Source organism: Lissotriton helveticus, chromosome 7 (genome assembly GCF_964261635.1).
Source record: "Lissotriton helveticus chromosome 7, aLisHel1.1, whole genome shotgun sequence".
Lineage (NCBI taxonomy): Eukaryota > Metazoa > Chordata > Amphibia > Caudata > Salamandridae > Lissotriton > Lissotriton helveticus.
In genome coordinates, this window is record NC_136068.1 from 130399352 (window position 1) to 130413478 (window position 14127).

Sequence of the window (14127 nt, forward strand, 5' to 3'; positions counted from 1 at the left end):
CTGTAATATGAAGATCATATTGGTGGATCCAACCCAAAATGGGGGGGGTCCATCCTCCGCCACACATACTTTGCCTCTAGTCGATCTATTGGAGAATGTGATTTGAGCCTCCAAAAAACCTAATCAATTTATGGACTTCCCTTGATAACCAGCAGGTGAAATATATTTGGGCAGCAACGATCTCCTACTCCACTCATGCTCAAACATCCTCTTTGGAATAATGGTGTACCTAGACCCAGTGTCTACCATTAAGGAAACTTATTGGCAGTCAACCAAAAACAGATGCTTGGGTCTATTTCTCCTTTTATCATTGTCAATATTATCATCATCAACACTAAGTATTTTGTCATTTAGATCTCTTTTCCAAACCCCACTATCTTGAACAGAAGCAACTCTGGGACGGGATCTGGATTTGCACATCCTAGCAAGATGGCCAAACAGACCACAATTAAGGCATTCTTTGTTTGTAGCAAAACAGAATTTAGAATCGGATGCATGACCAGTGCTACCACACCTAAAGCAAAATTTTGCAGGTAGTTTGGTGAAGGTGCTTTTCTTACTGGTAAATTTGTTTCTGTTCTTGAGAAGTTCTAAATTGTTGGATCATCATCTCCTTGATCGCTCCCTTCAGCAACATAGCAGAAGTTTCTGCCATGTCATGACTGGTATTGTGTTTCTGAAGTTCCTTCATACAACTTTCAGATTGTTCTATGACTTTGCTAAGTCAATGGCTATTCCTAATGTAGGATTTTTTGGCAGCCCATAGTCTTTCTTGGATTTTTCTGTTGTTACACTGAACAATCAGTTGGTCTCTTATTAGTTCATCAGCCATGGCACTGAAATGACACTTTATGGAAAGTTCTCTTAACCTAGCAACAAACTTGTCAATAGTTTCTTCGCTCTTTTGATGGTGAGTGTAAAATTTGTAACGATTTAACACTAAATGTTCTTCTTTAGCATACCTACTGCTTCTTTGTATTCATCTGGCACAAGCTGACCATTAGCTTGTAGAGCTTGTGGGAGATATCTAAAAATACGTGGCCCCTCCTTACCTAAAGTACTGAGTAAAAGCGCTTTTTTTCTCTTGCACTGAATTCTTGCCTGTCTAAAGCATCCAAATAATTATCGAAAATGACGATCCAGTCCTCCAAGGTATGGAAGGGGGGCCAGGCAACAATACTGTTTATGCAAAATAAATAACACTCACTTCGGCTGAAGTGGGTATAGCAAATATATTGTTTTCTGTGGGTTGTCTTCAAAGTGATACTACCTAAGTGTCATATGGTTTGACCTTTTATAATATGCGGCTTTTGCTTAACTCAAACAAGAAATATAACACCTTGCATAAAAATCTATCAGTTACATTAAAGCAATATCCAGAGGCAGGCACATTGCAAAAAAGGGTCCGTTTTCAGTGGAAAAACATGTGTTCACATTGCGTTTTGGGCCATTTCCTGCTACGGGCACTAGGCCTACCCACTCAAGTACGGTACCATTTGTATTGGGAGACTTAGGGGAATGCTGGGTGGAAAGAAGTTTGTGGTTCCATTCAGATTCCAGAGCTTTTCATCACAGAAATGTGAGGAAGATGTGTTTTAGACGCATTTTGAGGTTTGCAAGGGATTCTGGGTAACAGAACCTGGTGAGAGCCACACAAGTTACCCCATCCTGGATTCCATTAGGTGTCTAGTTTTCAAACATGTACAAGTTTGCTAGGTTTCTCTAGGTGCTGGCTGAGCTACGGCCCAAAATCCACAACTATGCACATTGCAAAAATAGGGTCAGTTCTCAGTGGAATAATGTGATGCGGCCATGTTGTGTTTTGGGCCATTTCCTATTGCAGACACTAGGCCCACCCACACAAGTGGTGTACTGTTTTTATCGGGAGACTTAAAGGGACACAGAATAGCAGAACAAGTGCTATTACCAATTGTCTTTCTATGCATTTCTACCTTCCAAATGTAAGACAGTGAGTAAAAAAGAAGACATTTTGAAAAATGCCCTCTAACAGTATGGGTACCCACAAATTCAGAGATGTGCAAATAACCACTGCTTCTAAACTCTATATCTTGTTCCCATTCGGAAATACATAGGTGTTCTTAATATCTATTTGTCACTCTTTATATTTTACCAAATGAATTGTTGTATACCCGGTACACAATGAAAAGCCATTGCAAGGTGCAGATCAGTTATTGGCTCTGGGTACCTCAGGTTCTTGCTGAACCTACAAGTCCTATACATCCCCGCAACCAGAAGGGTCCAGCTGACATAACAGTATATTGCTTTCAAAAATCTGCCATAGTTAGAATAAGATACAGTTGAAAACACAGGCACAAATGGCTGTTTTTTTTTTTAAAACTCAATGTAAACACAAGGGGATGATGGACGGAGCGCTGAAACTTTTCAGACACTCACCCCCAGTCACAGATCTGGGTTGAATCCACCATTATTCTTTAGCTCACTTTGCCACCTCAGTTCAGACCCAGCTATATACAAATCAGTCTTGACCCTGTGCCTCATGGGAACAGTCCAACCCGAACTGCCAAGCCACGTCTTCCCTGAACCGGAACAAGCATCCTGGGACCGGTTTCTGGGTAACACCCTTCATCAGCCAGGCTAGCTTGAATCCAGTGGCAAAGGGAGCAAGGGACCCACTTCTGGGCATACCCTGCCAACTTAGGGAGAACCCAAGCAAACATAAGATGATGGACGGAGCGCAGAAACTTTTCAGACTCTCACCCCCAGTCACAGATCTTAGTTGAATCCATTCCAAACTGGAATGGTACGGGGAGCAAAAAAACTATGGATTTAGGCCCAGATGTCTGTACTGGGGTGAATGTATGCCATTGATCTACATTCTGTCCATCAATTGTTCTTTTTGCATTTGTCAACCCGAGTGGGACGGGTATGCCCAGACATGGGTCCTGTGCTCTCCATGCCATTGGAGTCAAGCTATCCTGGCTAATGAGGGCTGAAAGCCCGAAACCGGTCCTTGGATACTTGTTTCCAGTCCAGGGAGGACCTGGCCTGGCAGTTCGAGCTGGACTGTTCCCATAGGGTGCAGGGTCAAGACTGATTTGCATATGGCTGAGTCCAAACTGGAATGGCATGGTGAGCAAAAAAATGGATTGAGGCCCAGATCTCTGTACTGGGGTGAATGTATGACATTGTTCTGCATTCTGTCCATCAATTGTTCTTCTTGCTTTTTTTAACTCAATGTCAATATTTTTTAGGGCTTGCGCCCTGTGTTGCACTGCATAGCAGTGCTCGCCCTTTAGTAAGTGAAAAACGGGGTTTGGAAGCTGTCCTAGGAATCGCACACGCTCATGCGTGTGCTTTTCCTTTTGTGGGCAGCTATTGGCCTTTGCATGCGTCTTTTTATAAAAGACTGCACGCAATTGGCCAAAGGCGGGCGCATTGCTCCGCCCATGGCCTATTGGTGTCTATTACGCGCTTGGTGTGCGTAATAGACACCAATAGGCCATAGCTCGCAGTAGCGCATGCCCGCGCACCACTCGCGGGTTTAAGCGGACGTGAAAGTGAAAGCGAAGGCTTGAAATACAAAGCTCCCACGGCAGACCCCGCGTGGCACTGACAGAAGAGCCCAGCCCCTTTTAGAGACTCCACCCACCACACAGGCTGCATCAGCAGTTCACCACAACCACACGCAGGCTGCATGCAAATCTATGAGCTGTGTACATGCTCTGCTGTCCTTCCGCTAATGCGAGCACCCCGAACCCCGCTCTCTGACATGCGCCTGCCCCCCTCCCCCACCTCTCCAGCAGAGTAAACTCTCCTTTTCTGTTATATTCAACCGCTTTTTGTGGCTCCGCTGTGAACACGTTAGCAACACACAAACCGCACACCCACACTGCACAAATACTTAGAAAGGTACAAGCAAACACAAGCACATAAAACACATGGCACCAGCCCCTTTCACAGACTCCACCCACCACACAGGCTGCCTCCGCAGTTCACCACAACCACACACAGGCTGCATCCGCAGTTCACCTCAACCACACGCAGGCTGCATGCAAATCTCCGGGCTGTGTACGAGCTCTGCTGTCGTTCCGCTAATGTGAGCACCCCGAACCCCGCTCTCTGACCCACGTCTGCCCCCCCCTCTCCAGCAGAGTAAACTCTCCTTTTCTGTTATATCCCACCGCTTTTTGCAGCTCCGCTGTGCACACGTTAGCAACACACAAACATACATAAACCATACACCCACACTGCAAATATTCAGCAAGGCACAAGCAAACACAGGCACATAAAACACACCGCACCAGCCCCTTTCACAGACTCCACCCACCACACAGGCTGCATCCGCAGTTCACAACCACACGCAGGCTGCATCCGCAGTTCACCACAAGCACACGCAGTCCCAGACCTCTCTGCACACGGCCTTGCCCTAATCTCAAAGATACTGTTGCCAACCCCGCTGCCATGTCCAGGAAATACTCATTTTCCCGTACATGCAAGCAACAGGCACAACTTCGATAAAAGCTCTTACCAAGCTAAAGGGATGCCTGAATCCGAGAGGGGCCCACCTGACTCTGCAGCGCAGTCTTGTTTGCAGTTGTTTGTGACTCATGTTTTCCCCTTTTGATGTGTTTTTTGGTTGAATGGAAGAGTAAACATGCATTTCATTCGGAGCTCTTATTGTAGTCATCGAAAACGTTTTCATACTGTTTGGGAGCTGCTTAGTAGAAAACAACTTTACTTTTCTTGGTGTTTGAGGAGGATGCAAATGTGTTTATTTCAAGCGATCGGGGCAGAGCACCTCTCTGTGTGAAGTGGGCCAGCCCTGGGGATGGCGCGCCTGTCCTGGGTGTTAGCTGGGCCTGTCTGCACCCCGGGAGTCTCTCAGCCCTACCTGTCAGTCTGAAAAATAAAGAAGTCTTCGTACAGCACAGTCACTTCTCTAATTCCGTGAAATGCCACTGTATGCAAATCTCCGGGCTGTGTACGAGCTCTGCTGCCCTTCCGCTAATGCGAGCACCCCGAACCCCGCTCTCTGACCTGCACCTCCCCCCCCCACACACCTTCCAGCAGAGTAAACTCTCCTTTTTGTGGCTCCGCTGTGCACACGTTAGCAACACACAAACATACATAAACCGCACACCCACACTGCACAAATACTCAAAAAGGCAACAAGCAAACACAGGCACATAAAACACACCGCACAAGACACTCAAAAGCACGCAAAACCCTGCACAAGACACTAATACAGAAAGGTACAAGCAAAAACGTATATAAAACACGCCGCATATGACGTGCAAACACAGAAGCGCTTCAATGCAGCAGGCTCGGTTATAGCAGGGGGCCGGGTGGGTCAAACCCACCCAAAACATGACAATTGGCCCACCCAGTCATGGCAGAAGAGGGCACGGAGAAGACACCTGTTAAGTGCTTCCTCCATGTCAACGTCAGAACATTGTGATATATTTTTACTGACTTCACTTTCATTATCAGTCACCTATCAGTGCATTTATACCGGGTGTCTCTCCTTTTAGGAAGCCACTGAGCCGGCCTGCACGCCGTCCCTCCTTCCTGCTGTACCACCACCTACAAGGCTGCGCTGGTACTGCTGTGCGGGGGCGGGACTGGTTTTTTGTCAGCAGTGTCAAGTTTAACCAATTGACAAGGCAGAGGAACTCGTCGTACCCTAGTCTCACTTTTAACCTGTATTTTCATATAGTCCCTTTATGTACTTTCCGCTTTGCATAAAATGCCCCCCCTCCTTTCAATCTTTCATTCGCTCTTTTCTTGTTCCCGCTCTTTTTTTCTAGTTTACATCACCATCTCACTCTTTCGTGACCCCTTCTTGCTTCTCGAGTTCTTGCTTCCCACTTCAGTGTGTCTCGTTTTTTTCTTTCACCTATTGCCACACCACCTATTACTGCCCGGTCTCTAAAGTGACCAAGTGACACCTTGTCATCAGGGATGCCATGTTCGAGCCCAGAGTTTTCCATTTCACTATCGATATTTTCAGGCATGTTAGTGACAGTGTAACAGGTTACGCTGACGTGACCCAGGGATACAAATCACATCATTTAATAGATTTATTTATGAAGTGCCAACAGAACACGAGTGCTGTACGAATAGATGGAGGGCAAGCAGCCCTATGCTAAGCTTGGAAGTTAAGTAGTAAATATGAATGCACAGCATGGAAAATGTTTTCCCTATGGCATGCATTAATCTTGAAGTATTTACACCTGCTGATGGTGTGGGTCGGTCACATGATTGCAGTGTGAGCATCTTCCCTCTTGCCACCCCCTTGCTGCTAAATGTTCAGGTGCGATGTGTGGCTGGAAGGGTTGGTTTCTGTTCAAGTTAGTCATGGTACATAATAATATGATACAATCCGGCGGAAGGACGGGCGGCTGAGACGAACTAAAAGCATTTCCTGTGCAGGTTTGGGACACTCCCCTGATGCCTTTGTTGTTTTGTGTGTGTGACTTTGGACAGTAGAATAGGGACAAGTCTGTGTAGTAACAGATGGGGGCAGTAGTGTGAACCCCCAATTACTGCAGTCCTCAAGCAGCTACCAACGTGGGGCAGTTGTCTCTTGTTCTATACCTTGAGAGATGCTGTTAACCAACGCCCGGCTAACTCCAGGGTCTTGGCGTTGAGGACCATAATGGATGCCGGTGCTGTCCAAATTAAGTAAAAGAAAAATTATGCAGCACATTTTGTAGTAGTATTTAATTACTGTAATTTTTAAAATGATTAACACTGTTTGGATGCAGGTTTCACCTCATTGGTACCAGTATACCATCCAGATGCAGTAATAATAAATAGAAAAGTGACCAATCAACCTTTGCGAAGGTACTTCCACTGCACAACAAAACGTGTTGCTGCATATTTGGTAACTTTTGCAGATTATGCAGCAGACGGTGGCTTATATGGCAAATGCGGTAAATTACTATGTATATGCGGAAAATGCAGCAGCTGCGTATTCACATAATTTCTGTGGCCATTCTTATATTTGTATCTCTCACTTCTGTGTTAGTGAGAGTATGGCATAGTTTGTTCTAAATCTCGCTGGAAACTCTATTTCTTTCTATTGCCCTGCATTGACAGTTCCGACCGAACCATCGCATTATTAAAGTTTGAGCTATTGGTGTTGCATTATTTACCAAAGCCAATAGCTCGAACTCTAATAATGCGAGCCCTATTGCATTGTAAATGCTTGTTTATTTCAGCTGTTACTTTCTATAGGAAAACCTTGAAGGGACTAGAAAAAATTATCCTTTGCTGAATTCAGAATTGTGTCTACTGTCCAGAAAGGTATTATTAGTTTCACACCAATTTCTACCACTATCTGAGAGGAGGTTTAAAGCACAAAAAATGAATAAAAATAGGCTATGTCCCAGTAAAATGTCAAAACTGTACGGAAAATGTTGGTTTTCTAACAAACATCTGCATGTTCTTAAAAGCTGGAAAGATTGTAATTTTAGAACTGCAAACCCTTTGTTGATACCATTTGAAGGGAAAAATCTGACTATTTCTTCTGCAGCACTTTTGCCCCATTTTTCCCAAAGGACCCAAAATGGCTGTATTTTGGCTAAATTCTCGGGCCCCGCCAGAGGAATCCTCAAACCCTGTGTACCGTTAGAATCCTCAGGATGTTGGAAGAAAGGATGCAAATTTTGAGTGAATACCTTATGTGGAGAAAAAGTTATGAGGGCCTAAGTGCGAACTACCCCCAAATAGCCAAAAAAAGCCTTAGCACGGGGGAGGCATCGCAGCGAAGGGGTTAAGCTAATTTCCTACATTTTAGCCAATCACACTTGTTTTGTTTTACTGGATTAACTGGTCTTTTCCACTGTATGTTTCTACATAATATATTTTGACTATCATTCACATATCACTTGGTAGCGTCACATATTGATTGTGCCCACTCCAGGAAAGTGCCACAGAATGTAGATTTTCCTAGTAATTGATGGAAAGTCTTAGTTTTATTAAAGACACAGAGGCGAGTATCATGCTTTCTAATATTGCTTTAATATAATAGCAGCCAAGATAAACGTATAAACTACAGTTCCCAGAAGGCCAAGCACTGAGTTCACCAATGGGAAACTACGGAATCAACAACAATAACAACAAAGTATAATATGAGCCTCGAGTCTTGACATAAAATTGAGTGTAAGTGTACCATCTAGTTGTGGAGAATTAGACCAGGAGAATCTTTTGCTGGAAAAAACACGGTGATTCGCTCACCATTTTCTCTAGTGCAACACCTGGATCAGTGATTTGCACACATTTTACACTGTTAACTTCTTCATATTATCTTTTCAGCTGTACTTCCTCTGGTGCAACTCCTGGTTCGGTGAATTGCACACCATTGATACTATTAACTTCTTCATGTTCATTGTTAATTTACCATAATTCTAGGCCATATTCTGAGACATTTGTGGTATGTATCTCTGGTGTATACTGAACGACATTATTTTATTTTGTTTAATTTGGGGTTTTATTTTATTGACGGATATCTTGAATTGGGATCTCATACCATATAATTTCATTGTTGCCCAGGTGCTTACTATCCTAAACTTATGGCCACTGCACACAATGTAATGCAACCAGTTCCATTTTTACAAGGGCTTGGTAAACCGGAAATAAAGTGGAGGCAATGGCTAAGCACTTCAAGAACTATTTGGCTGCTATTAATGGTACGTGCCCACCATTTAGAAAGAAAACAGCTGAACGTTTATCATATTTTTAGTTCACCAGTTTAAGGGTTTATAACCAATACGAGATGGATCTTTACAGTAGATGAAACTCATTAAAAAAAAAAAATCAAATATGAAAGAATGAAGTGATGCCGCTAACCAGATTTCAAAACGAAAATCCCGGCGATATTTAAAAACGGACTAATAAAGGCTGCATAATCATGAGTCAATAGAAGCTGCTGAATACATAGGAGCGTGAGTCTGCAGTTAGCTGCTACTTCCGGGAGGAACAGAAATTCAATTTCCTTCAGATAATGTTCGCCCTCAACAATGAAGATATCGGAACACTTCCTAAGAATGTGCAGACAATTACGATACCGCGGCGTACGTTATTCATCGTGTGTGAGGGATAAAGATCACCTAAATGAGTTTGTGGGAATAACATACGGAAAACAAAACACATCATTCCCATTAGTCGTAATTACGCGACCAACTTGTGATCCGGCCCTTAAATGGAGCGTAAAACAATGGTACGTTGTTCATCGCAGGCGAAGCCTAAGTTGTTGTTCAAATAAAACCTTGTTTTACAGGTTAAAAAAAAATCGATGCGTTGGTCTCAAAATAATGATTAAATAGGCGAAATTCTTAGATGGCTGTGCTGATTTTGGGGAATATGCAACACGAGCAGCTCCCTGCAGACCCCGACTAAACATCCTTTTCACATATTTGCAAGAAAAAAATCAATGGAAATTCCAAAGTGAACGCTCCCTCCGACGTCATCACGCAGGGGTCTCGCGCAAGCCTAGCGTGGAGGTCCGCCAGGACGTAGTGACGTCACGGGACTCGTTGTTCCTGCTGCCGCCCTTGGTCGCTCGTTGACTGTCGCGCGCGTTCCCGGACGCCCGGTTTCTACCTTCTGAGAGCATCATGGGAGTGCAAGTGGACACCATTTGCCCCGGGGACGGTGAGAGAATAACCTAGTCCTAGGCGAAGTTTGTGCTGTGCAGGTACCCCCTACGTTATTGCGCGCGCCCCTCCTCCACATAAAGGGCTCCTCTCTGTGCATCCAATTCGCCATATATGGCTGTTCCGAACCCCCATCCGCTGACGGGCTTGATTGCATTCGACACCGCATAGTAGGGGGCGCATGAACCATCGTTCTTCGGGTTCTAGACACCCGTCTCTTCCCCGTTGTTATCGCCAGGCTCGCTTGCTCTGATCGCATCCACCTCCGAGGGGAGAGGATGTGGGCTAACGGCTAGATCAGTCGACTTCGAATCTGGGGAACCGAGTTCGAGTCAATGCAACGACGCTCAACATCCTAAAGCGCTCCGATACTCGATGTCTCGGGTCTAGTTCGCTCTATATAAAACTCTTAAAAAAAATAATTCAGCCTGGCCAATTCCGCCCTATCCATCTGTCTCCCTTAATCGCCCTCCTCGCCTCCCTGCTGCTTTGAGCTTCTCGGTGTGCCCCGCCCTGAACCTCCGGGCTGCTGATCAGTCACTTGAGCATCCTTTTATGTGCCCATATATATTTATACCTGGTTCTTTACTTTTAGATACATCTCACCACGACCTCACTGCGTGTTGTATTGTTTTTTTTTTTATAGGACGGACCTTTCCGAAGAAGGGACAGACCGCGATAGTGCATTACGAGGGTGAGTGCTGATTACGAAGGGGATTTGAATTCGTGGGAGTCACTTTGAATAATGTAACATCGTGTTCGTCACTAAAAAAATACTTGCACGTCTTAGCATTCACCTGGTACGTTGGGTATAGTATATCTAGTGACACCGGTTAAAAGTCCAGTGGAGGTGTCCATTGTAGACTCGCATCTGTTTGTCATAGCGCGATAATTTAAAAATATCCTTTATTTTGCAGATTCCTATGTCACTTATACAAGAAATGGGCTTGTGAACTTTGAGGATTATTTGGACCTTCCCATCCCAAACCATTTGACACGAACTCCCACCCGGGATAAGTGATGAAAGATTTTATGATGGCTACCTACAGGGTGACTTACTCCCACTCGTGTTTTTCTCTCATTATAAACACAGCTCAGTTTTCGGCAATATGTGCCTCTTGCCCAGTGCCTAGGCTGAGATGAGCTGTATTGGCGTCACAGAGAGAACATCCAGATGCCTACGCGGATGTGTAATGACAGGGAAACGCCTCTCCTCCTAGTGAAGTTTAATTACACCCTAACTAGGATACTAGTCTTTTCTTAGCTGCAATAGTAGAGGTGACCAATAAACCTGCGTCACACATAGATATCTACGCATTTAGAGTGCATTGATCAAACTGTTTTATGCTTTGACCTAAAAGGATGCTCCCAAAGAGGTTGGAGCTGAATGCACCCAAGCAAAAGCCTTAACCACTACCCTAGGTCACGGTTTAGTATAACTGTTTAAATTGTCGTCAGTGCGTTTAACTTGTTCCTTAATGTGGCGTGGGGTGGGGGGGGGTTCTCGACTCTCATGAGCTATTGGGAGACTTCCTTGATCTAGCCTGGCACCAGGAGAGATTCACATCTGTGCTTAGATCGGGTAAGCACCAAAAGAGAGCATTACGGTGGGTCATGCAACCAGCTTGAGGCTTGCATTAATAAAGGAGGTCTCATGTGCCTTTCGTCCATCTTTCCTGATGCTAATAGTCCTGCAGAAGCTGGGACACCGCTCCTCCTACAGGGTATTCCAAAGCTATATTCTTACATATACTTTTATCCACTGCATGAGAGCCGCACCTGCCTTCTCCACAGGACACCACCGGTCCATTGAATGTGCTGAAAGAAATCGGAGATACACGTGGGAATGTTCTATAATTTACAGCTCCAGATCATGTCCAACTGACATGGTAGGAGGTTACCACAAATGTATGATGCATCTATAATCTCACTCTTCAGTTGATTACCCAGATCTCTGTTGTACCTGCTTCTCAGCCAGTGTTAGTGTGGCGTGGAATATTGATGTGTGGTGATGCAATGGAATGTTGGATGAGTGGGGCTGTCAGTTGGAGTATCGGCTGAGCAGCAGGAAGGCTGCTCCTGGTGGGGCTCTCTGTACCTGAACATACTATCTTAATGAATACTACCTAAAGAGACCCTGAAGTTGGACCTTTGTTTCATTAAAACAACCTCCAGATCCATAGCACCAAATCTTTCTCCTGTCCCTGCCATATTGAAAGTATGCTACTGGCTGGAGCTCTGACCTAGTCATGAGGCTCATCACATACAGGCTACAAATCTCTCATTGTTTGTTAACCCCCAATGTCTCTCACAGTACAAGCTACAATCCGACTTGTGAGCCTCTGAGCAGACGACAACCCGAAAAGGTGACGTGTGTTGAGTTATAGTGCAGGTAGTGCAGGTCTTTGTGCCCCAAGTCAGCCTATACCAAGCAAAAATAAAAAAAATCGGTTAAAGTGACTTGGGCAAACTTTTTTGTGGCTCTACGCTGTTCTGACCAGACTTAACGAACAAATATGCTGGTCTCATTCCGCCTATGTAGCGCGGTGCACGTAAAACAAGTCCAACTACTCTGAACCTGGAGGACACCAGCATGCCCGTGACATGTTTGTGTGTATTAAGTGGCTACCTCCTTGAAAACGTGTCTGTACATCAACACCAGAGGTGTGTTATAGAAAGCCGGCTGTTTCCCATTACATCTAATGGGAGTGAACATTTACAAACCAACAAAACTCTGGGATATTTCCAGTTGGGTTCCTCGTTTTAGATTAGATGTTTAGGTGTTCATTACTATGGCGGGTGGACCCGACCGCCAGAGGTGCGGCGGTTCCGCTGTGCCCATTAGGATGCGACTTCCACCCTGGCAGTCGCATCCCGCATATTTAACATTGTGGTGGGCGGTGCTTTGAGCAGCACCCACCACAAAGTTAAATATGCATGTTGTGCATTGGCATGCACAGCGTGATGGGCACCACCACTTTGTGAATGCCAGTGTAGGAGGGTACCCCATAGTTCAAGTTCAAGAATTTATATAGCGCACTACTCACCCAGAGGGTCTCAAGGCGCTTGGGGAGGGGGTTCATTATTTATCGAATAGCCAGGTTTTAAGTTCTTTTCTGAAGGAGATGTGGTTCTGTGTAAGGCGGAGGTGAGTGGGGAGTGAGTTCCAGGTCTTGGGTGCCAAGTAGGAGAAGGGTCTACCTCCCATGGTGGATCTTTGGATGCGCAGAACTGCGGCGAGGCCTTGATTGGATGATCTTAGTTGGCGAGTTGGTGTGTAGAAGGATAGTCGGGTGTTGAGGCATTCGGGCCCTAGTTTGTAGAGGGCCTTGTGTGCGTGGGTGAGGAGACGGAATGTTATTCTCTTGTTGACGGGAAGCCAGTGGAGGTCTTTCAGGTGGCCGGTAATGTTCTCTGGGCGAGGGATGTCCAAAATGAGTCTCGCTGATGCGTTTTGGATGCGTTGGGAGTTTTTTCTGTAATTTGGCTGTGATTCCGGCGTAGAGGGTGTTTCCGTAGTCTAGTCGACTCGTAACCAGTGCGTGGGTGACATTCTTTCTTGTCTCAACGAGGATCCAGTGGAAGATTTTTTTGAGCATACGAAGTACGTTGAAGCAGGAGGATGAGACGGCGTTGACTTGATTGGTCATCGAGAGTGAAGAGTCTAGGATGAAGCCAAGATTACGTGCGTGGTCCGTGGGTATGGGTGCTGAGCCCAGATCCGAAGGCCACCATGAGTCGTCCCAGGCAGAGGGGGTTGATCCTAGGATGAGCACTTCCGTTTTGTCTGAGTTAAGTTTAAGGCGGCTGTCTTTCATCCAAATGGCTACATCTTTCATGCCTTCGTGAAGATTGGTTTTGGCGGTGTTGGGGTCTTTGGTGAGGGAAAGAATCAGTTGGGTGTCGTCAGCGTAGGAGATGTTTAGGTTGTGTTGACGCGCGATGGAAGCGAGTGGACTCATGTAAACGTTGAAGAGGGTGGGACTGAGTGAAGATCCTTGTGGTACCCCGCAGATGACTTCGGTGGCCTCTGATTTGAAGGGGGGAAGTCGGACTCTCTGCGTTCTCCCAGCTTGGAACGAGATGATCCAGTCCAAGGCTTTTCCTTTTATGCCGATGTTGCTGAGGCGTTGTATGAGTGTGCTGTGACAAACAGTGTCGAAGGCGGCGGAGAGGTAGAGTAGAATGAGGGCCACTGTTTCTCCGTTGTCCAGTAGTGTTCGGATGTCTGTTGCTGCGATGAGGGCGGTTTCAGTGCTGTGTTTGGCTCGAAAGCCGGACTGTGAGGGATCGAGGGAGTTATTGGATTCGAGGAAGGCCGCGAGTTGGCTAGTGACGGCTTTCTCAATGACTTTGGCCGGGAATGGGAGGAGGGATATGGGGCGGTAGTTTTTAAGTTCAGAGGAGTCTGCTGTGGGTTTCTTCAGGAGGGCGCTGACTTCGGCATGTTTCCAGCTTTCTGGGAAGGTGGCAGAGGTGAAGGAGC

General features: G+C 45.6%; 1 protein-coding gene across 1 annotated transcript in view; it reads left to right on the top strand.

Annotated features, from left to right (window-relative positions):
- The first annotated feature begins 9489 nt into the window (after positions 1 to 9489).
- FKBP1A (FKBP prolyl isomerase 1A) overlaps positions 9490 to 14127 on the top strand; it is a 30942-nt gene continuing 26304 nt past the window's right edge. The window contains exons 1-2 of the mRNA XM_078651705.1: positions 9490 to 9639; positions 10288 to 10335. Coding sequence (XP_078507831.1) covers positions 9603 to 9639; positions 10288 to 10335 — 85 coding nt within the window. The 5' untranslated portion in view covers positions 9490 to 9602. The remainder of the gene's footprint in view (positions 9640 to 10287; positions 10336 to 14127) is intronic.